This window comes from Lygodium microphyllum, chromosome 9 (genome assembly GCF_053477565.2).
Source record: "Lygodium microphyllum isolate KBCC chromosome 9, Lygodium_microphyllum_v1.1.10, whole genome shotgun sequence".
Classification (NCBI taxonomy): Eukaryota; Viridiplantae; Streptophyta; class Polypodiopsida; order Schizaeales; family Lygodiaceae; genus Lygodium; species Lygodium microphyllum.
Window position 1 is genome coordinate 157,498,745 of NC_141143.1, and position 21,940 is coordinate 157,520,684.

Genomic DNA, 21,940 nt, shown 5'->3' on the forward strand with positions numbered 1-21,940 from the left:
ATAGTTAGATTATGAATTTGAATGTAAAATACCTTAAACTTTTAAATAATAAATTTGTGAATTATAAATATTGAGAAAAACCTACATTTACACACGTCTAAAGGTTTTTGTATTGCTTATAAAAAATGTTTTGCTTGAACATTGCCCATTCCATGCACCACTGGAGAAGGGGAGGAGGGGTTTTGGGATTTGGAAGAGGGTACTTAATGCTCACAACAAATGCATTGTGGGGAGAGAGAAGAATCTATGCCATTTGTGGGTGACCTTAACGCCCACTTCATGCATGAGAGGGAAGGTAATTCAAGAAAAAATAATAATGAGGTGAGGTTTGAGAGAGAAAGAGAGAGAGATATGAGGTGAGGTTTGAGATATATATATATATATATATATATATATATATATATATATAGTAGTCCTGTGTACAGAAGTAGTATAGGCAAGATAGTATAGATGATCCCTACGTAGCACTACGTTAGATTCACCACTTCCATGTGATAACGTAGTAACTGGTCAACTTTTGGAGGGGGCCGTTTCTTAACCGACTGACTCACTGACTGAATGAATGACTCTGATTCCGTGTGCGCAATGCGAACTCAGAGTTCGCCGTATTCGCTGTTCCAACTAATGACAACTTGCTTTGCCTTTGGCTAGAGAGAGAGAGAGAGAGAGATGGGAAAACGGAAGCATGGCCTGTTTGTGGAGGCAAGCGATACGAAGGTACGGGGACGTGCAGAGGAAGAGGAGGTGGAGGTGGAAGTGGAAGTGGAAGTTACAAGGGTTATGAGACGGGCATGCAGTCACGTGGATGCAGGCAATTACGAGGAGGCCTTATCTCTGCTCGAGAGCGTTGAGAGGCTCTTCCCCAATGCGAGGGGCCTTCCCGAACTTGTGGCTGTCGCAGAAGTCTGTTGTGCAGCAGCAACACACAACCGTTGTGCTTGTTCCTCACAACCTCAATGGTACAAGATCTTGAAGGTACACATTGATCCATATTGCTATCTTACTCTTATTGGTGATTTAGAATTTCTCAGTCCAAAAGCTCGGAGATTCAGAAATCGTAGTATTTTTGGTTTAGTTACTGATTATATTTCAAACATCTCCGCATGAACAGTTAAGACTGATATTGGTCGGTTTCAGCACAAACAGTTAAGATTGATGATAGTTGGTTTCCTGAGATTCACAACTGGTAAGAGTTTTTCGATTAATTATTATTATATTTCAAACATCTCGGCATGAACAGTTCGACTGATGATGGTTGGTTCCCTCATGCTATATCCAACATTTGTCTTGGTGATGCCACTTGATAGAGGTACAATTGCAGTGTAGTGGCACAAGCAATGGTTACTGACAGTAACCCAAGTTTGATGCTGTCTGATATTTTCTCACTATAGCTGACATACCCAAGAAGGACACCAAACTATAGGCAAGGTGTCTCAAGGGTTTTCCACAAAAGAACACATCTAAGAGTGGCCAACTCGAGCCAGCAAAGCACCCAAGGCAGAACAAAATGAAAATGATCCGAAAATTTGTTTTGCAGGTGACCACAGTTTATGTCTGACCATCACATGGAGCATGGTGGCTTGAGGATGTACCTGATTTATGTTCACACAAACTCTCTCCTCCATCTTGACAGGAACCACACTACATGCTGCAAGTACTCTATGCTGTTGGATCTCATTGTCATCCTTATTGCTACAAACATCTGGACATATTGTTGCCATGTAGTCAGCATTCACCATCAGTTGACATCACTGGTTGGATTCCGGATTTGGGAGATGACCGGCCTTATCCATGTTCTCCAGCACTACTAGGATGGGAATAGTGTATCTGTGTCCTTAATGTGGAGCATTGCTGAAGTTTCTTGACCTCATACAGCCCTAGCCCCTTTTTAATCCAAGATGGCTCTGACGTTCTCTCAGTGTATATTCTCCACAAGTTACAACCCAGAGAAAAAGATCAAGGTTGATATTTTGTCCGTGATAGACAAAATCTTTTTCTGCTAGCTATTTTTTGGTGCTATTGGGATGGTTTCATTCAGTCAGTCAGCCAGAGAGCCATCTACTCTATGGCAGAGATGCATGACATGATCTTCATCATGGAGGCTGGCTTGTGTGTGGTGGTGGGATTGGATGCCTTGCCCAGTCAGCAAGTACTAGAGTCCTTGGTGTTGCAATTAGAGGTAAGGGAGCTTATTGGGAGCATCGTATATGGAGACTTGGTTATCCAATATCCACTCCCCCAAGGCCGAAGGGAGCAGCTTGGGGGGATTCTCAGGATCAACATGAGCTTTGGTAGTAGTTCCTTCATACCTGGGGTTACAGCCCCACCTTGGCTTCTTTCCCCCAATCCCCGCCTGAGAGGCTTTCATATGATTTGGTTTGCATTTAACTTCAGCTAGACTATTGAGCACTCCCACTTATTTGGTTTTGTTTTGAGTCAACATTTGGCCACACTATATTCTGAGGATTTAAAAAAAGGAGATCTCAGGGAAAAGGGTATGGAGGAAGTACTGTGTACCATACGCTGGTTGTTGTAGCACAATGAATCTAGAGTCATATGAGAGGTATCTCTATTGGCCGATTTAATGTGTGATGTTGAAAAATGTTTGTCTTGTCAGGAAGCAAGTATGATTAGCATAAGGTGTTGGAACCTTTGTAGCCATGAAGTGTATGGTCAGCATCATGGCAAGAGATAACCAGGGATCTGATTATGGATTTGCCCAAATCTCAATGGGGAAAGGATGGCACTGTTATGGACAGGTGTAGCAAAATGACTCACTCTGTTCCAGTAAAGAAAACCATCAAGACTGACTGCAAAGGACAAATGTACGTTACACGTATATCCAAACACCATGTTTTACATATGGTTATTGTCAATGAGCATGGTCCCAACACGATCTAGAGAGATTTAATGGACAAAATGGATGAAAAACTGAACTTTTTTCATACTAATCATCCTCAAAATGATGACAGGGTGAGATTATTAATTCCATATTCTTCATATGCTGAAATGCTATGTTGCAAATTAAGAATCATCCTGGGAAAAGTATATGCCTTGGTTGAGTTCACCTACATTAACCTTGCATTCATTTGCAAGGAATGTATGGTAAAATGATCCTTGTCTACATGTTTTAGATGGAATCTTTACTGCTGATGATAAGTTTGTTGTAGAGATCACATCTCGCTTTTGATAAGGTCAAGCAAGCTATCATTACAACATAGGAGAGCAGAAGAAACATTTGGATAAGCATAGATGCTACATGTGAACAGCAACAATTGTGATTAAGTATTCCTAAAGTTCAAAAAGACTAGACTCCAGATTCAGCATTTAGATAAAGAAAGACAGCTTTCCCAATTAGACACTACAGACCTTTTGAGGTTATTAATATCATAATTGATCATTGATGTTTATAGCACTAGAAAATGTGTAATGCCTACCATGTGAGTGTCAAATACTTTTAACGGTGCATCTCTTGATGACCTAGTAATAGCTTGCTGCTTATCCATATGAGGTGGCCATTGCTAGAGAACATGCTGAACTCATTTGAGGCAACAAGTAACGGATCTATGGGATGCCTTGTCATGGATGAATAAATGAACAAATTCATACATTAAAACTGGTCTATTCTTAAGTCTCTTATTGTTTTGATTGAGGTTATGTGAAAGTACAAACGAATGTGCACAACATCCATATCTTTCTGTTTCAAAGTTGAAGATACATACACCTAGTGATTGTCACCTAGTGATATATACACCTAGTGATTGTCACTGCTCTCACCAAGTACTGACCATAGACCTTTCAAATGTTAATCTTGCCACTTCTTTATGCTTCATTATTGGCAGATAAGCGAGAAAGCTGACCTTGCTTCTATAAAGAAAAGATATCGCCAACTGGGTACTAAGAAGCCTTGCCATTTTGTGGACCTTTATTTGAAATGGTTTCAATAGAAAAATGAGTATGTGCCTTTACACATTTAATTGTTTGGCCATAATGTGTTTTTCAGCATTGCTACTTCATCCAGACAAGAATAAATCTACTCGAGCTGAAGAGGCATTTAAACTTGTTTCTGAGGTATTACATTAAGAAATCTTCAATTTCATACTTATGCAACTATGTGCTTTTTAAGACTTGGTTTATAGATAGCTAGATAGGACACTTTGGTCACAGTAGGGCTGCCTATATTTACACTGAAGTCATTCTGCCCCTGGTGGATCTTTCCAGCTATGGTGGATGTCTATTGATTGTGTGATCTTCTCTTTGCTGTGTGTCTAAGGTCTGTAATTAGTTCAGACATGTGAAGCCTGCCAAGCCACAGTACACATGTTTTCTTAGGTTTTTTTGTTCATTCTACTCCTTTCCTTTAATTATTATAGGGAACTTTTTTCAGAGAACTATGGTCTGTAGCAGTCCGCTTTAAGTTTTATCACACCCAAAATTCTGCTTTAATGGATATGAGAATCAAAACCTGTCAGCACATGATAACAATTATTAAAAAAAGTCTAGTTGTTAATTTTATTGATTTAGGAAGAAGTTCCTTTTTTCAAATGAGCAGCAAAGGTTGCAGCATGGTGAAACCAATCAGGTCAAGTTCATTACTGTACTTGCCATTCCCTGTTCAATGTATATTATAGCCATCATCTTTAAGTCAGGAGCAAAAAGCATTTCTCACAGGGTTACTTAGACTGTTTACTTCATCATGGGGATCCTGTTTGCAAATCATGTGAACTTTTCCACAAATAGGTATTAATTTGTGGAACATGTATTATAGTCAACTTATAAGCCCTGTAGTACTATAAAGTGAGTAGCAACAAAATACAGCACAAATTTGCAGATTACACTTTAAACAAAAAAAAAAAAGGAGGACTGCTAGTCTATGTTACTAATTAGCTGCTATATGGGGATAAGGGTTGTCACGCCTGATGGCATCTGATTAGTACCACCCGATACTAGTACGGTACTAATTGGACCAATAAATCTTGGACCTATGTCCAATAAAATTCTTTTTTACATATAATTTAAAGTCTATACTTAATGTTTAGACTTAAAACATACATTTAGAGACTTTACTCAAAACTAAGTGCAAAAGAGAGTTGAAATACGACTCACTTTCAAGACTCAAGAGTATAGTATGAAACAGTAAACTGACATCTTTATTATGAGCCAAATGGCAATCTCATACAAAAAAGGTATACAAAAATGGATCATGTATGACGTTACAAAGATGATTAATCTCATATGACATTGGCTCTAGAGTCTAAATACTCATATCACTCTCAACATTAGAGCTAGAAGCATCCTTGCCGGCACTCGAGGAGTCATCATGCTCCTCAACAAAATTACCTTCACTAAGTACATTGCCCTCCTCATCACACTTGGGCTCTCTATGCTCTACACAGGAGGCAATGATAGATATATTCTCATGTGCTGCACTAGGAGTGCCTCTTGAGCCACTCCCATGCCTCTTGTAGCACCTAAGGGCCTCATGATCACCATGGTTAGCCCTTATTGATGTCGAAGTAAAAGCTCCACCACTAGCAACGCGAGGTGAACAATGACATACTAACATGCACAAGTACGGAGACCTATTGGTCTATCTCCTTGAGCTCCAAATAAATATATTTGAATATTTGCTCCTCCAAGTCCCTCTCACGAGTCACATTTTTAAGTGTGCTTGCGGAGAGCTTGAGCGCATCTATAGTAACCTATATATTTAAAGAACAACTTAGAGTTAGACTAGATAAATGAAACATCTCTAAATATATTACATAATTTAATTTTATGAGTAAACTAACATAGCAACAAGTATATAGATGTGGGTATACCTGTCCTACTATAGACATCTCATGCATTTTACGTAGCATGCATAAATTGGAGCGACAATGTAATCTAATTGTTGCATGCTTTGTGCACGAGGGAATAGGCGGTCTAATTTCTCTCACATGCATCCAGTGAGCAATCCTAAAGCACATAGGAATAGAAAATAGGTTTAAACTTAAAAAATCAAACTTGCAACTAAAATCAATTTATAATTAAGAGATTAGAGATTTTGTTGCAAACCTGAGTAAGAATGTGTAAAGTCGCTTTTTGAAGGTGAGGAAATTGGTAGCCAAACGACTCCCACAAAAAAAAAAGAGGCTTCACCAATGAATCCCTATTCTAACAAATTGTGGAAGTAAAAGCAGTGTCTCTTTGATCACTGTAGTTTATGAGCTCTTGGAGGAAGGCACCATGCCCATATGGTATATGACCTTCCATTAGGCTTTCTCTTGGTCCTCAATAGAGTAACATGAGGATTAACCATCATCACAACTTGAAAGAGCACACAAGAGCCAATTGTTTTACCTTCGGTTTTGAGGATTAGCCATCATCATAACTTGGAAGAGCATTGGCTTAGCCCTCTTCCAAGCTCCCCCATCTTGATGGGGAGATTTTGAGACAGCCTCGCATTTGGGACCCCTTGGGTCATTGGCCCCTCGCTAGATACTAGGACCAATTTAGGAAACTTGCTATGTTTTTTGTGAATGCTAGCATGGTAGCACCTAGAGAACCATTTTTGCAGCCATGTTTTTATTTGATTCATCACTAAGGATTCCAAGCTACACAAGGAAACTACCTTTTTGAAGGGTGATGCCTTGCAATGGTGGATAGCAATTTTGTTGCAAGGCAAAGCACTATCGACTTGGGTACAGTTTAAGCAGGTTTTGTCATTTGCATGGCTCACAAACACTTTCCCAGTGTATGTGATGATAAGTTGGATACAACACAATGTGAAAATCTTGAAGAGTACGACAAATGTTTTGAGAGGCTTTGCTACCAATTTGCTCTATTTTGTGTTATGCCATGGTAGAGAAAATTGAGAAGCGTGGCTATGGGTAACCCAAGGAGATTTGTGACTATTGCATAGAGACAAGTGTAACTAAAATTGCTAAGTCAATGACTACAATCGATGCATTGTTGAAAGGTAAGACAAGTGGTTACAAAGGTAGTAATCATGTCTTTGCATAGAAAGTAGGAAAGTTAGAGAAGCCTTGAAAAGTTGCATTTGTTGTAAGAAAGGGGTGTAGAAGGCCAAGTGCTAATTGGAAAACACTTAAAGAAAGGAAAGCTTTGGTGGAAATTAAAAGTGCTTTCATTGAAGAGAAAGGACACACCATGCAAGTCCAAAGGTAATTTGATGAAAGAGGGGAGTAAAAAGGGAAGAAGCCTAAGCCCATTATGGGAGTTGTGCCCAATCTAGTTGGCAATTGGCCAAATGGAGATCCATTATGTTGTGCATTGGAAATCATTAAAGATCACATAGGTTTGATGTTTTTGATCCATGAACCTATGCAAATTTTCTCTCTCGAGAGTTAGCAAGTACATTGGTGTTGAGATATTGGCAATCACACCTGGCTTAGCCTCTTTGTATGGAGCAGTGTGGGCTCAGGATGCAGAATCCCATATGCATAGTGGTGGAAAGTGCAGCCTAGTTTATTCCTATAAAGCATTGTACTTGCTCTCATTTTGAATGCAATGTCATAGTACTTTTGTACTTCCAGCAAAGTGTCTGTGTCATTGTCAACACACAAGATTGTGTTTATGAGTCCAAGCTTCCATCTTGAAACTTAATTCACTTATGTGACATTTGGTCTTGATGTCTGTTACCTCATGAGCTCACTCTCTCTTTCAACCTCCATAGCCATGCTCTAGATCTGAGATTCTCAAATGGTATCAGAGCCCAGTCGGGCATGGCGTAGCTGTAAAAATCACTCCTTCAGCTTCTCTCAATCTTTGGTTAGCTCAGCTTGACATAAACCCTTCATCTTCCACCTCCATCTTCACTCTATCTCTCTTGGCTGCCAAAGACAGCACCTACCTATCTCTGTTGGAGCAGCCATATCTCTTCAACCAAGCCATATCTCTTCGAGCTTTCTTCTCAAGAGTTGTTCCTTAGGTCAAGATGTATCTTTCCAACCCAAAATTGCTTGACATTGTGCAACACACACCTCGACATTGTTGAAAACCATAGATCTGGTGCAAATTTCGTTGCTGTAAATTTCACCTGTTCTCTCTGCCTATTGTGAGGATTATTCCACGAGTTTTTATAGGGCATTTGTTGGTCATATAGCTGACTTACTTCAGCTAAGAGGTCTTGAGAAAATTCCACTCCAACAGAGAGATATTAGAAGATTACTCAGAGATGGTACTGCAGGAAGCCATAGCCAGCCTGTTGCTGTTCAATTGATGGCGCCATTATCATACCTCACAATGTCAAGGGCTACCATAGGGCTTTTGAAGTTTATTATACGGGCTATCTCTCCTAACAAAATTTCAACTCAAATGGTCCACTGGGTGAGCTGCTACAGCCAAAATATCAGGTTGCTTCCTGAAACCGTAACTGGAAGCCATAGCCACTTATCGTCAAGCTCATTTTTTTCCTTTATTTTCTCTCTCTTGCCACTTAAACCAAACCTTTGCCACTTTGATCCACTAAAAATTGAAGTTTCCAGCAAGCATTTCCCATCAAATCAACGAGGGGAAAAATCCAAGCATCAAACTTGTGCTTGGAAGCATAGTATCTATTGATACTTGTCAAGTGTTATTTGATACTACATTCCTTGTGTCTCTTGACACAATTAAATCTTTTGCTGCTCAAATCTAAGAGTTTTAGTGATGATTTGCTGCTCCAGCATGGATAAAGACTCTCCAACTGTTTGATTCAAAGGGATCGGGTTCCATACCTGGCAAACCCGTATCAAGCTCATCTTGATGAAGAAGGGTCTTTGGACCATAACCAATGGCAAGGAGAAGAAGCCTTGAGATGCGGACCTTGCAGTTACTTGGCAAAGAATGATGACAAAGCACATGCCATCATTAAGCTGGAATTGGATGACAGCTATATCCACCATGTGGATACCTGTGAAACCTCTAATGATACATGGAAGAGATTAGATACTTTGTTTGGTGCACAATCAAAGTCATCTAAGTATGGATTATTGATTGAATTTTTTAGGCTAGATATGAAATCAAACACATCTCTTGCAACTCACTTAAACTACATGGAAAGTCTCTTAACTTAGCTTGCAGGAATTGATCTCAAGATGGATGAAGATATTTCTATTGGCGTGTTGTTAAAAAGCCTGCCTCTTGACTATAATAATGTGTCAACTACATTGATCAATATGCCTAGTCCTAAACTGGTTGACATTAAGGCCTCCCTGCTAGAAGAAGAAAAGAAGGTAAAATCCAAAGAAAAACCAAGCACCTCTAAAGATGAACAAATGTTATATGTAGGTATCAGGTACAAGGGCAAGAAAGATCAACTGGTATGTGACTTTTGCAAAAGGGTTGGGCACATGGAGAAATTCTATCATGCCTGGAAGAGGTCCCAAAAGGCCTTTCTAGTTGCTGTTAAAGAAGAAGAAGACCGTGGAGCAAAAGAAGAAGAAAAGAAGAAGACTACCATAAGAAGGACAAGCCTCATCAGTTCTTCTATTCTGATAGACTTTTTAGCCTTGTATTGCCTAGCCCTAATGCTTTTGATATAAGCTTGTAAACTCCTCATGTAAACCTTGTACTACAGCCTCTGTACACTTTGTGAGGCCCCTGCTATAGCCTCTGGATGTCCACCACATCTTGGTATCCATACTTAGCCTTTTCTACGACAGCCTCTAGTGTTTACCATGTTTGTGTGAAAAAAATTGCTAGGGTTTGCACTGAGGACACACAAAGTGTACAACCACTACAGAAACACAAAGAGACAGACACAGGCACAGACACAAAGGGTAAAACTCAAACCTTAAACGCAAAACTCAAAACTCAAACACAAACAGAAGAAGAGAGAGAGAGAACACAACTCTGAAGTGAATGATTGCGGTAAATGAATGTAAGAGTGTACAGTGTGCTCAAGGGCAGAGCAATGTCAGAGTGTGACGTCCACGGAGATGGATCCCAAGTCTGTGATCACCAATCGGAGTGTAGGAGTGCTGAATAGTGAATGGAAGCAGGCTGGTCATCGAAAGGCAGCAGTTTGGAGGTTGGAACCTGGTAAATGCAGCAATGTACCACTGATCAGAGGCTGGAAACTGTGCATAGTCCGTTGTAAACAGCAGGCTGCTGAAACAGTGTGTGATGTGGCTGGCAATGACTGATGATCAGATTGTAGCAAATGATGATGTCGCCAGTAGCTAACGTCAGCATGGATGAAGGCGCCAATAGCAGGAGCAAACGTAGATGGAGTGGCAGCAATCTCGAGGGCTGGATAGCCACGTGGGAGGAGGTTGATGGCTGAAATTTGCACGTGAAGTGAGAAACCTGCACAGACGGAATGAGGCTGAATGGGGGCAGCGTGTCTATTTATAGATGTGGAAGGGCGCCCCAAAAATAAGGGTTTCCATTGAACTCTCTCGAACCGCTCCCCGTTTTAGGGTTTCCACAAGTAATGCATGTTTTAGCCAACAACCCCCTCAAGCCCAAAACTGAGCCGAAAGGTTAGGCCAACCACTGTGATGTTTATTTACCCCAAGACATCCCACCCCAAAGCAGGCAGGGCATCGGACAAAGGATGCACATCGGTTGCCCAGTGGCCTACCAAGACTATAGAGGCGAGGGTTATCTTACCAAGGGAATCCAAGTAGTCACCCCAGAGAGGACAGGGCATCGGACAAAGGGTGCACGTCGGCTGCCCAATGGCCTACCAAGCCCTACAAAGGGAGATGGAACTACATGGAACTATTTTTTTTTCTTTTGAATAAGTGAGGTAAATTTTATGGGATGTGGCTGATTGAGTAAAAGTGACCTAGAAGACGGGAGTAGAGAGGGTACACCCAACACATCAAAAAACAGTACAAGCTAACCCATCCACTCAGGGTGTTGATGACGAGGAGAAATAGGTGATGAGGTATCTATGTGATGGAGGGTGGTGGTAAGGTAACAACAGCCATCGGTGGAAACAGCTTAGGATCCGCTCAAGTAGTGCTCTGCACAATGAGATGCAAAGTATGCTACATGTTGAAGAATGCTCATGTAGCAAGTGCCACTTGGACAGTGTCGCTCATGGAAAAATTGTTCACTTGTCCAAGCGCTCTAGTACAAAGATGATGAAATTATGCAATGCAAAGGCTAAGGTACAACAGGGGGGAAAAGCCGATGTCGAAGACAAAGTGCTAAAGCCTGTAGAATACCAAGAAGGGTAGGAACCCCCTCTCAACTTGGATGTAGATGCCGAAGAGGGAAGAGGAGTCTGATGTCGGTCTTTGGATGGTGCCGAGAACCATAAGGAATGAAAGAAGAGGAAGTGGATGAAGTACCCCACTAGAAGAGCAAGGTAGAAGTCACCGCCATGATAGCATCAAGAGATGTTGCACGATCTGCCTCGGGAAGGGAAACCGCCATGGTGGAAGAAGAGCAAGCACTCCTAGGATGATGAAACCATGAAAGGAATGGTGCACATCCCCACGTCTCTAGCCCAGGTAGAACCAAAGCAATGTGCAAGTTAGTAGCCCTACACTAAAAGACAAAACCCTGCAAAAGAGATGAGAATTTGCAAATACAAAGGTGAGTGGTGAGATACTCCAAAGCAAAACATAACAGAAAGAAAATCTAACTCAAAATAAATGCAATAAACGTGTATGGGTGTAAGTAAATGCAGCGGAAGTCAAAAGAATGGAAAATCTAAGGACAATGAATCCTATGGGCCCAACTCTAAGAGTGCAAAAAATGAATGCTAGGCTGACCTAGGGTATCCGAAAGGACCTAGAGACATACTAGTCTAGAACGTGGCTACCATCGCATACGTCTAGTAGCAGGGCTCTGCTAAGGGAACGCCTGACGAGGTGGGGAGAAAGGTGAGATAGATGCATGAAGTGCAACGGGATCGGAACTTGTAGACCAATCAGCCAGTGTCCCTGAGGGGTAGTGAAAGAGATAGACTGCTGAGGTTGTACTTGAGCCATATGTCCAGCAGCAACGGCGGGTGCTGAAGGAGCAAATGAAGCAGGAGCGGAGGGCGTAGTCCCATTGGACTGTGCAGTCGCAACAATCTGCAAAGGCTTTTTAGGTGGAAGACCTTAGGCCTTGAAGCGACACTTCTCGTCCACATGGCCTGCTCTCTGGCAGTATGTGCAAAACTGATTTTTCTTAGGGAGTTGCTGCTAGATAGGTCTAGATTCTTTGGTTTCATTTGAGGAAGAGGAGTCACCCTTTGATTGGCTTGCCTTCGCATCTTGCGAGTTCTTGCCACTGGTGGTTTTCCCTTCCGAAGAAGAGGCAACCAGCCCCCTCTGCTCTGAATAAGGCTGTGATGAGGATTTCTTGTGGACTTGATCATGCAGCCTTGCGTAATGCAAGAACTGGCACTCAAACTCGTAGAAGGTTGGCAATCGAGGTTGGGAGATGATGTGTTGAATGAAATTAAAGTATTTTTTGGGCAACTTATTCAAAAAGAATGTAATCTGATCGTCATCTGACTTTGGAGAGCTAGTAGTAGCGAACTCGGCAAGTAACCGCCTATATTCAGCTAGCTTGACTTTCAGATCATCCCCTTCCTTAATAGAGCACTCTTGAAGCTTAAAGTCGAGATTGATGTGCCAAGTACGATCACGAGCCGCATAGCGGTCGAGAAGGTGACTCCAATGCTTTGACGCGAGCGGGAAGTGTTGCAACTGAGAGTGAAACTCAGGAAGCAATCCCTGCATCAGCTTAACGTTGGCTGTGGCATTGCGGGCTCTCCATTGACAGATGTAATCAGGGTGAGCTAGTCAAGGGTCTAGCATAGTCTCTAGACCAATGACGAGGTCCCAAAGACCATCCTCAGACTCAAGCAATTGTTGCATGAAGTTAGATCAAGTAGTGAAATTTGACCCGTTAAAACATGTCTTATCCATGAAGGCATTCTTGGCCGTTGCAACAAGAGTAATAGTGCTCGAAGATGGGTAGTATAAAAAATTGTACTGGGGGTAGGATGGGGGAGTGGAATACACTTAGGAAAGGGCCCCAAAGTGCCCACCAGGCATGCGGGTAGTGTGCAAGGTGGATCCATAGGTAGGGATGGGTTGACTAGGCATGGGCATGGTAGCCACATGAGAAACCCAAGGAGGTGGGATGGGAACACGGGGAGTAGAAGATGGGAATCCCTGTGTAGGTGTAACCCAAGGAGAGTGTGAAGACGCACCATAAGCTGAGGATGGAAACCCTTGCGTATGAGTAGTCATGTGAGATGTGAAGCTGGGGATAGTGAGAGGGATGCCCACCACAGTCGACCCAAGAGTTATGGGTGTGCTAATTTGGTGAAAGGTGAGAGGCACTATGATCATCCATAAATGGAAAATCACAATTTCCATACTATATTTTGCAAAAGACTATATGAAGATGATCCTGGGTCTAATTTGTCTAGGCTGGATAAAGAGTGGGCATATTTCTTGAGTTTAAGGATTGTATTTTTAAGTAGCTTCCTTCGAAAACGCTCGAGGATCACACCATTGATTTAGTGCCATACTCCACTGAATAGACCACCCCACAAAGTTAGTGTAGGCAAACAAAAAAAGATTATGAGTTAGGTGAAGGCTTTGCTAGATAAGGGTCTGATTCAACATAGCTGATCCCTATTTTGTTGACTTTGCTTTTGGTTTAGAAAGGATGGTTCATGGCAGATGTGCATAGACCACACGTTGAAGAAGAAAACCATCAAGAATTGATTCTCCATATCAAGTATTGTGGAACCAGCCTTCCTTCCGTGGATGGGTGGTAAATCCCTGATTACAACTCAATTACAGCAGCAAACAATTAATGCAAATCTGAAAATACAAATTTACCTACTAATCTTGGACGATGCACACCCGATTGGCCCCAAAATTGGTGCCCCTTTCGGTATTTCTTTAGATTTATTGAAAAAGAAGTTGATTTACAATGGGATTCTCCCGATCCCCTTCGCAATCTAAACTCCCCTTGTTGTTCAAAGTGACCAGCAAGTCTTCAATCTGATTTGCCCCTTGATTCGAGCACTTAATTGGCCTCCGCCCACTTCATAGAGGATGGAAATGCCCCAAATTTAATGGCTGGCTAGTCCTCCACATGAATTTAGCTGAAATTCACCTTCAGCCTTGTTAAATCCAGGCCTTGGGGCTTCCAATTTCTGGTACGCTTCCCAAGGCGGATGCTAAACCCTAATTTCTACTATACATTAGGGTTTACAGCAGAGAAATTTGCAATTTCTTAGCCTCCAAGGGTCCTAATGCTGAGATCTTCGGAGCAAGGCTATGAAATGGCTGGGAGATGAGAGGAAAAGCTGTAGAGAGAGAAAATTCAAATTTTTGTCGCGAAGAATGACTGAAAATTAGTCAAACGCAACTGTTGCCCTACCACCACAACATGTAGATGCAAAGAACTGAAGAAAATCAATCATTTACTGCTACTGCCTTGTCTCAACAGCCTGTAGATGCTATCACTTGCTGTTGATTGGTCTTCTTTTGCCCCTGTCTGCCTCAGAAGGTCCTCCAATGGCTGCAAATCCAACCAGCAACGTCCCCTCCCTCTCTCTTGCAGGCTGAATTTATAAAAATACCTCTCTCCAGCCTCTAAAGACGTTTTTCAGTCTTGCATGGGCATTTTTGACCAGTGGCAACCTTCCCAAATGGTATTTTCAGCATTTTTCATTATTAAATATTAATTTTCAGTCTTTAAATACTGAAAATTAATCTAATAATTATTTCGGTGCCCTGAAAAATAATCTGTTGGCTAGGCAACTTCCATTCCCGAGTGTCTCTGCGCCATCTTTGACCATCAATTTGGCGTTAGGCACCATTAAACGCCACTTCTCTAGTATCACCAACTGACACTTATGGCCAAATGGATGACCTAGGCCAACAATTGGCACCAGATACCACCAAGTACCTGGGCGGTATAACTTATAGCAACTTTTGCCTTTAACATCTCGTGATTTCTTCGGGTCCCGGGCTCATAAATTTACTTTAACCCCAGTTGCACCTCGCATGTGCAACATTTACTTAATCATGTGATGAAAAATTAATCCACATGTTAAGTGAGGTTTTAAAAATACATGTCCTCATGACAGATTGATTACATCTTGGATTGGTTAGAGGGATCTGCAAGTATTAGCAGATAGATTTAAAGAGTAGGAATCATTAGATATGCATTAGACTAGAGGATGTGCACAAGATAAGTTTCAAGTCTGATTTAACTTGTATGGGCTCTTACTCATGTCGTATAGGCTTACAAATGCTCCGATAACTTCCAATTGAATGAATCTTTTGATTACATAGGTCCTTTGTGGGCAATTTCTTCGATGCTATGGTAGTGTGCAAATGGTGACTTGGAGAAGAATGGATCTGCTATAAAGAAGAAAAAGCTTTGGAGGGGTGAATAAATCTGAATAATGTGGACTTGGGCCACTCTGCTAATGTGCCAAGGGCGAGTCTCTCATGCCACGAGAGAGAGAGAGAGAGAGAGAGAGAATCTAACGATGGAATATACTAGGACCAAATATAGGATTGATGTGACAAGATTGGCCCTAAGAAGATAAAACAAAACCTGAATAATGTTGGATTTAGAGAAAACTGGGACTGATTACAAGGCTGATGTGACGAGATTGGCCTCTGCACGAGTACCGGAAGGGTGGGAGAGTGAGGATGTTAGACAAGCAGCAAGAGAAGGAGAATGCTAACAATGAGGACAGAGGAGAGAGAAAAAAAAGATCAGAGAAGATGATCACAATGATCGAACGATAATCGGGACTGATGGAGCAGCATTAATAGGGTACAACCAGCAAACTGGACGTTGGACTTGCATTAAACATAGGTCGACCTGGATTTAATCCAGGTTGGACCTGCATAAAACAACCGATTGTCCATAAGAATTGCTAAATTGCTACATGAAATACATCATGTCAACAATAAACATTGGGCAGGCCTAGAAAAACAAAAGAATGACCAAATCAAGGTGACCAATGTGCTGCTGCCACCTCGAATGTCTTGGATGAATTCTGCTGAGCAAGCATGGAAACAATTGACAGACATACATGACCGTTGTGGCATTACCAAAGCTCTGAACGTTTTGGTCTGACTCAGATTGAGACTCACATACCGAGTGATGGAAATTCAGGGAGACATGGCAAGATGTGCCTACCAACACATATACAGGGCATAGAAGCAATGATGCTACAATGGAGGCAATAGATGCTGTCTTTTATTGGTTAGCTTTGAGACAAGATATGGATGCTTTTGTAGGACATGCGTTGTATGTTAAAAGGTCAATTTTGAGTGTTATAATGCATTGGGTTTGTTACACCCTTTGCCTATTCCGGGTAGACCATAGGAGAGTATGGCTATGGATCTTATCTTTGATCTTCCTCGGACACCCAGAGAGAATGATGTCACGTGGATTGTGATATACAGATTCAGCTAACAAGTCCAGTCCATTCCAGTGAGGGAGAGGATAAAGGCAAATGGCATGGCTAGATTGTTCGTGCAAAACATCTTTAAGCATCATCGCATGCCTTAGTCTAACATCTGATAGTAATTTATGCAATGGTGAGTCTATTTTGGAGAGGAATGCTTGAGAATATACACTAATTTTTTATTTTCATCCATAAATATGGGTTGTTGGAAGAGGCTAATTTCATTGTTTTGTATCTTTCGAAATGACGTGTGTCAAACCATTAAGCAAAGTGGGGACAATATGCCCCTTACCGTGCATACTTCTATTGGCAAGGTTCAATTTGAGATATAGTGGAAGGGGAGAGGAAAGGTCCCATGCATTTTGCATACCAAAGCTAAGATATTTGTGGCCGACAAGTATGCTAAGAGTGGAGACTATTGATGAAGCCTACAAGAAAGTGAAGATAGCTATTACTAGGTTTATTTTTGTCATAATATATTTGGTTTTATGTATCCTTTTTGATCCTATGTGAACACAATCAAGGTTGTTTGCATTGTTTCAAGAGAGGGGTATGTCAGAAGCATGGGAATTCACTCTCGGCTCTGGGAATGAGGGACATCCAATGAGCAGTGCAAGACATGGGTTGGGCCTTGAAATTATTCATTGCCAAAGGTTGGAAGTGAAACTTTCAATGTACTAGCCAAAAGAGTGGCTAAATCATTAGATGAAAAATAAATTTTACAGTTGGGCAACCCAAAATTTTTATGTAAATGCTGGCAGAGTGGGATTTTACGTTTTGGATGAGCAGAACTGATCACGGTCACATACTGCTGTGAAGGACCCTACACGTGGGTGTACATCAGTTTTGGAAGAGAATAAAACAGTTTCCCATTGTATATTTCCTTCAGAGTGCATGGTAATGCTGGATAGAGAGCAATCATATCAAATTTTCCACACAAAAGGCTATTGTTTGGGAGGGGAATAGTTGGCAAGGGAACAAAAGCCAGACTGATTTGAAAGAGTACAGATATGGATTTGGGACCAAGTAGGGACTGAGTCGCTGTTGTGTATTAGTTAGGGTTTACAAAGTGATTTATCAGATGCACGAATTGTGTTTGCCAAAAATGGCATTAAGCCGATAGTCATTAGCAAGTATGAGCCTGCAACACAAAATAAGCTGAGCCTCAGCTTTTGTACTCCATATTGAGAGCTCTCTAGTAATCAAGAGAAATATTGCAATGGGTGCCAAGGTTTGGGGCCAACAAGTGTCAAAATTTTCAGTGTGGAGCTGGTTAGGGTTGCCTACTGTTGTAAAAGCTGCATGTGGGTGTACACCAGTTTTGGAAGAGAATAGAACAGCTAGCTGCTGTGCATTTCCTTTAAAGTTGGAAACTGGACATGCATGCAATGGTTTTAGGGGTCCCACTTTGGTATTTGAGCATTTTTATCCCTTTTTATATGCTGATAGTACTTAGATGAACTCAATGCATCATTTGAATGTTAGGACAGCTTATTTGTATTGTTGATTTGTGCATACCAAACTCTTCTTTTTGGTTCACTTTTCATGATGGTCTTCCTTAGTGGGTGCTTGCAGGTGACTTCAATGTTGTTGAAACTCCTCAAAATGGAAAGATACAACGAATTTAGTGATTAAGAGAAGCTTCTATTTCAGTTTCATCTATTCAGGACCTCTGGTGCTTTAGAGAGAAGATAGTCTCATATATTCGTTATTTCAATCACAAGGTGATAAGTTTATGTTAATGACTGGGCAAATTGCAAAGGTAGCGCACCCTTATACTTCCAATCATTTCCCAATCATATTGAACTTGTTGAAGTCTTGCCACTGTGGTGATCTGAGCATTTGCATCCCTTGTTGGCATTCTTCAGATTTTCAGCCTAGGTAAAAGAGAGATTGCAAACTTTGCTTTGATGACAGTTTGAGCCTTCAGGAACTCGTTCCTGATGCATGGGAACAGGATGCATTCCCATGCGACAAGGTTTGGTGCTCTCCCAAACTTGTCAATTGGGGGAGCATTATTTCGACATAGGCAGAGTGCCTTTTCAGCCTTCCACATAACAGCTTATTGACACAACCTACGACTGTTACTCCAATGTGGACCTTTATGGCTAAGCTTAGTGGGCATATTTGGATTCCCTCTTGCATGCAGTGATTGACTGTCATAGGGCCTTTCTTGGTGTCCACATACCTGGTCCATTTCTGGTAGAGCATGAAAAACCACCCACGGGGAAAAAAACCCATTTTTTTTAAAAAAAAAGCTCCTCAGACTCTCTATATATCCTTTTTACCATGTAGAGCAACCATGTACTAGTCCTTTACTTCTTCTGTTCATGTAGTGTTTGTTTTGACCAATAGAGGGAAAGTTTTCTAGGAAGAAAGGGCCTGGACAACTTTTTCCTTTCTATTTCCTTTATACATGTAGAGTCTGGTCTAGCTAGGTCTATGTGATGTTAACAATTGGACCTGATAATTCTTTGTGCATAATAGTTGATTTTGCACAGGCCTGTGCTCACCTTTCAGACAAAAGGAAACGAGTGTTGATTGATCTAACCAATAGAGGGAAAGTTTTCTAGGAAGAAAGGGCTTTGACAACTTTTTCCTTTCTACATGTAGAGTCTCGTCTAGCTAGGTCTATGTGATGTTAACAATTTGACCTGATAATTCTGTGTGCATAATAGTTGATTTTGCACAGGCCTATGCTCACCTTTCAGACAAAAGGAAACGAGCGTTGATTGATCTAGAAAGGTTAAAGAGCCGTTGCAAAGAGTGCTCATCTGTATCCAAAGTTCAATCGGAGAATCAGAATCTGAAAAAACACTACAGAGAGTGTTTGAAAGGACAGGATCAAACATGCTTTCAGAACTGGTCCTTCAACATGGACTTTCAAACTGCAGAATGGAAAATAGAACATGAAAAGCTTAGGCTTTTTCGTGAAAGGGTGCAATCAAAAGTGGACTCGCTGGCACACATCCTGAGAGAGAGGAGAACAAGGTGGAATGAGGAAGTGGCAGCAAGAGGAAAGCATCGAACAGATTCGAATGTAGGTAGACGTGTATCTAACAAGGGACAAAAGTGTGAACGACTTCAGCAATGCATAGAAGTGGGTAGTCGTATATCAGAATCAACTGAACATTCTCATAAACATAATAATGCTAAGCATGACTCTACAGATAGCATTTCGTGCAAGACTTATCCACGCAGTTCTTGGACAACAAAGGAAACAAAGTCCCCTGACGTCCCAGACACTTTGGTTGAAAAGTTCAGAGCACGAGAGGCACCTAAAGTCTCCCAAAGTCATGATGAGTTACTAGGACATTTGCTTACGGAGATGCGATTGCATAACAACACTGAGGGTGTAGTACCAACTGGTTCCAATGTTGGTGAAGGGAAGGGAGTCCGCCAATCCTGTAAGAACACTAGTTGCATGGAGCAGTGCCAAAATAGTACTGGGGAAAACCATTGCTCAAGCCCAAATGAGTGCAAGGAGATGTTGAAAAGAGAGAGAATACAGGATGGTCGAAGGAACACGAACAACTGTAATCTGAAAAATAGTTCCAAACACCAGTCCATAAGCAGTACTATCTACAAGGATGAAGAGAAAATGGTCATCAATGCTTTTCTGGCTGGACTATCTGATTGCCATCAAAGACTTGATGAAGTGGCAGGCATGAAATCGTCACTCTCTGCTGTAAATGGGGGCATTTGGAAATTGCATTTGTTTTGTGTATCATAGGTCATTCTCAATCTTCCCTTCAATTTGTACTACACAGGGCCTTTCTGATGCAGAACAGTTTTGCAGATTGGAGACCTGAAAGGTCAGGACCAAAAGTTTTGTCCAAAAGCTCCGAACCCAGTAGTGAGATGGCAGCACAGGGGATCTGCAACTTCGGAGTCAAAAATTTCTCCCGAGGCAGCCAATTCATATACTGTAAGCAAGCTGCTGGGGTTGGCAATCTCGGTTCAAAACAAGAAAGAAAGACAACGAATTACTGCACCACTACGACAAAAGGAGCAAACTTGATGAAAGATACATCAATGGAGGAGAATGTTCTACAGAGTCAGAAGGAAGTAAGTTAGAATGTCCTTACTATCATGATTTCCATGAAAAGGAGCGTGTAGTGTTGAATCTTTGGGTTAGTATCGGTATTTTGTCACAGCTTGTATTTGTGAGACCTGTGTTTCCTGCTTTGGTTGTGGCTTTGTGATTTGCATGAGCGATACAAGAATTCTTTGCATGGTTACAATATTTGGATGATTGCTATCAATAAGAACCTATTCTTTCTTTTTGCCAATCCATACGGATATATGCACGGTAGAAATCTTGGTCTTAACAAAAAGAACCTGTTCGTGCTAGAAGCTTATTCAATAGTAGTGATGTATATTGATGGGGTGTGTTGCAGAAATCAGAGCATTTGTTGAAGACGTTGGAGCGATTAAGGGAGGAGACGAAGTCAGTTTCTGTTGCCCTGGAAAAGATAAAGGCCAGTGTTGGTGTTGGACGTGCTTCTTCTTCGTCTGCGTCTTCTTCTTCTTCTTCTGCTGCTGCTGCTGAGGCACCCCCGCATCACCTGCGCGTTGCTGCCATGTTTGCCCCCCTCTCAACAGCTGCTGCTTCAGTTGTAGAAGCCACATGACGCGCGCGCGATCAATGCGCTGCATCATCCTCTCGCATTGAGATGCCTCTCGGTGATGCAACGTAATCCAAAAAAAACCTTGGCAAAATATTATCCTCGACAAGCATCAGGAGGGATGACCTACCTTTGCTTTTGTGATTGCAATCGGCCGAAATCCACTTTGTCTTGGAACTCGATTGGCATCGCATTAACAAAACGGCTCAAAGACTTACTTTAATAATGCACAAGAGTGGATCACAAAGATAATAACACCATAGCATTCTGGGAACCTAGTACAACTCTCAAATGACACCTAAACACCTTGGTTAATTTTGTGTATCATAGGCCTTTTAAGCAACAAATAATGACATATAAACATTGGTGGCAATATCAAGTGTGATGCGTGCTTTAAGCAACAAATAATACCTTGGTATAGATTCTCCAAACAAATTCAACGAAATTATATAGAAAGGATATTAAGTTTTGATTATTGGGGTTTAAAGGCAGTTTATACCAAAGACTTTGAAATTTTCTATATAGACATAATATTACATCTCTTCTCTATAATTCATAAGCAAAGGTTTTAGGAGGGCACCACATCACGCTCCTCCCCAATGCAAGAGTGGCCCCCCCCCCTTAATTGTAGAGCATGCTAATCCAATCCTACGATAGCCCACGTGTGGGGACCACCCACATGTGACAACCTTGAATCCACGTGCCCACTATGCATGAAGAGAGAGAGACTATTTAATGTATTATTGTATGTAATATATATAAATGTATTATGTATGTATTAAATTAAATTTAATATGTATATAATATATAAAATATAAAATGTATTAATATCTACATTTAAGTATAATGATAGATTACGTTATTATTAATTATAACATTCATGTGTGTCCACACACACACACAAAGAATTTTTATGTGGTAG

At 41.3% G+C, this 21,940-nt stretch overlaps 1 protein-coding gene across 1 annotated transcript; it reads left to right on the forward strand.

Annotated features, from left to right (window-relative positions):
- The first annotated feature begins 452 nt into the window (after positions 1-452).
- LOC148031778 (uncharacterized) lies at positions 453-21,403 on the forward strand. The gene is made up of 6 exons (XM_087685441.1): positions 453-975; positions 3,843-3,894; positions 4,004-4,071; positions 19,083-20,055; positions 20,190-20,458; positions 20,791-21,403. The coding sequence occupies exons 1-6, from the start codon at positions 670-672 to the stop codon at positions 21,022-21,024; spliced, it is 1,902 nt and encodes a 633-aa protein (XP_087541567.1). The 5' UTR covers positions 453-669; the 3' UTR covers positions 21,025-21,403.
- The last annotated feature ends 537 nt before the right edge of the window (positions 21,404-21,940 follow it).

Coding starts and splice junctions, on each gene's coding strand:
- LOC148031778 (XM_087685441.1), top strand. CDS start 670: ATGGGAAAACGGAAGCATGGCCTGTTTGTGGAGGCAAGCGATACGAAG. Junction 3,895..4,003: donor GAAAAGATATCGCCAACTGG/GTACTAAGAAGC, acceptor TGTGTTTTTCAG/CATTGCTACTTCATCCAGAC. Junction 20,459..20,790: donor TTCTACAGAGTCAGAAGGAA/GTAAGTTAGAAT, acceptor GGTGTGTTGCAG/AAATCAGAGCATTTGTTGAA.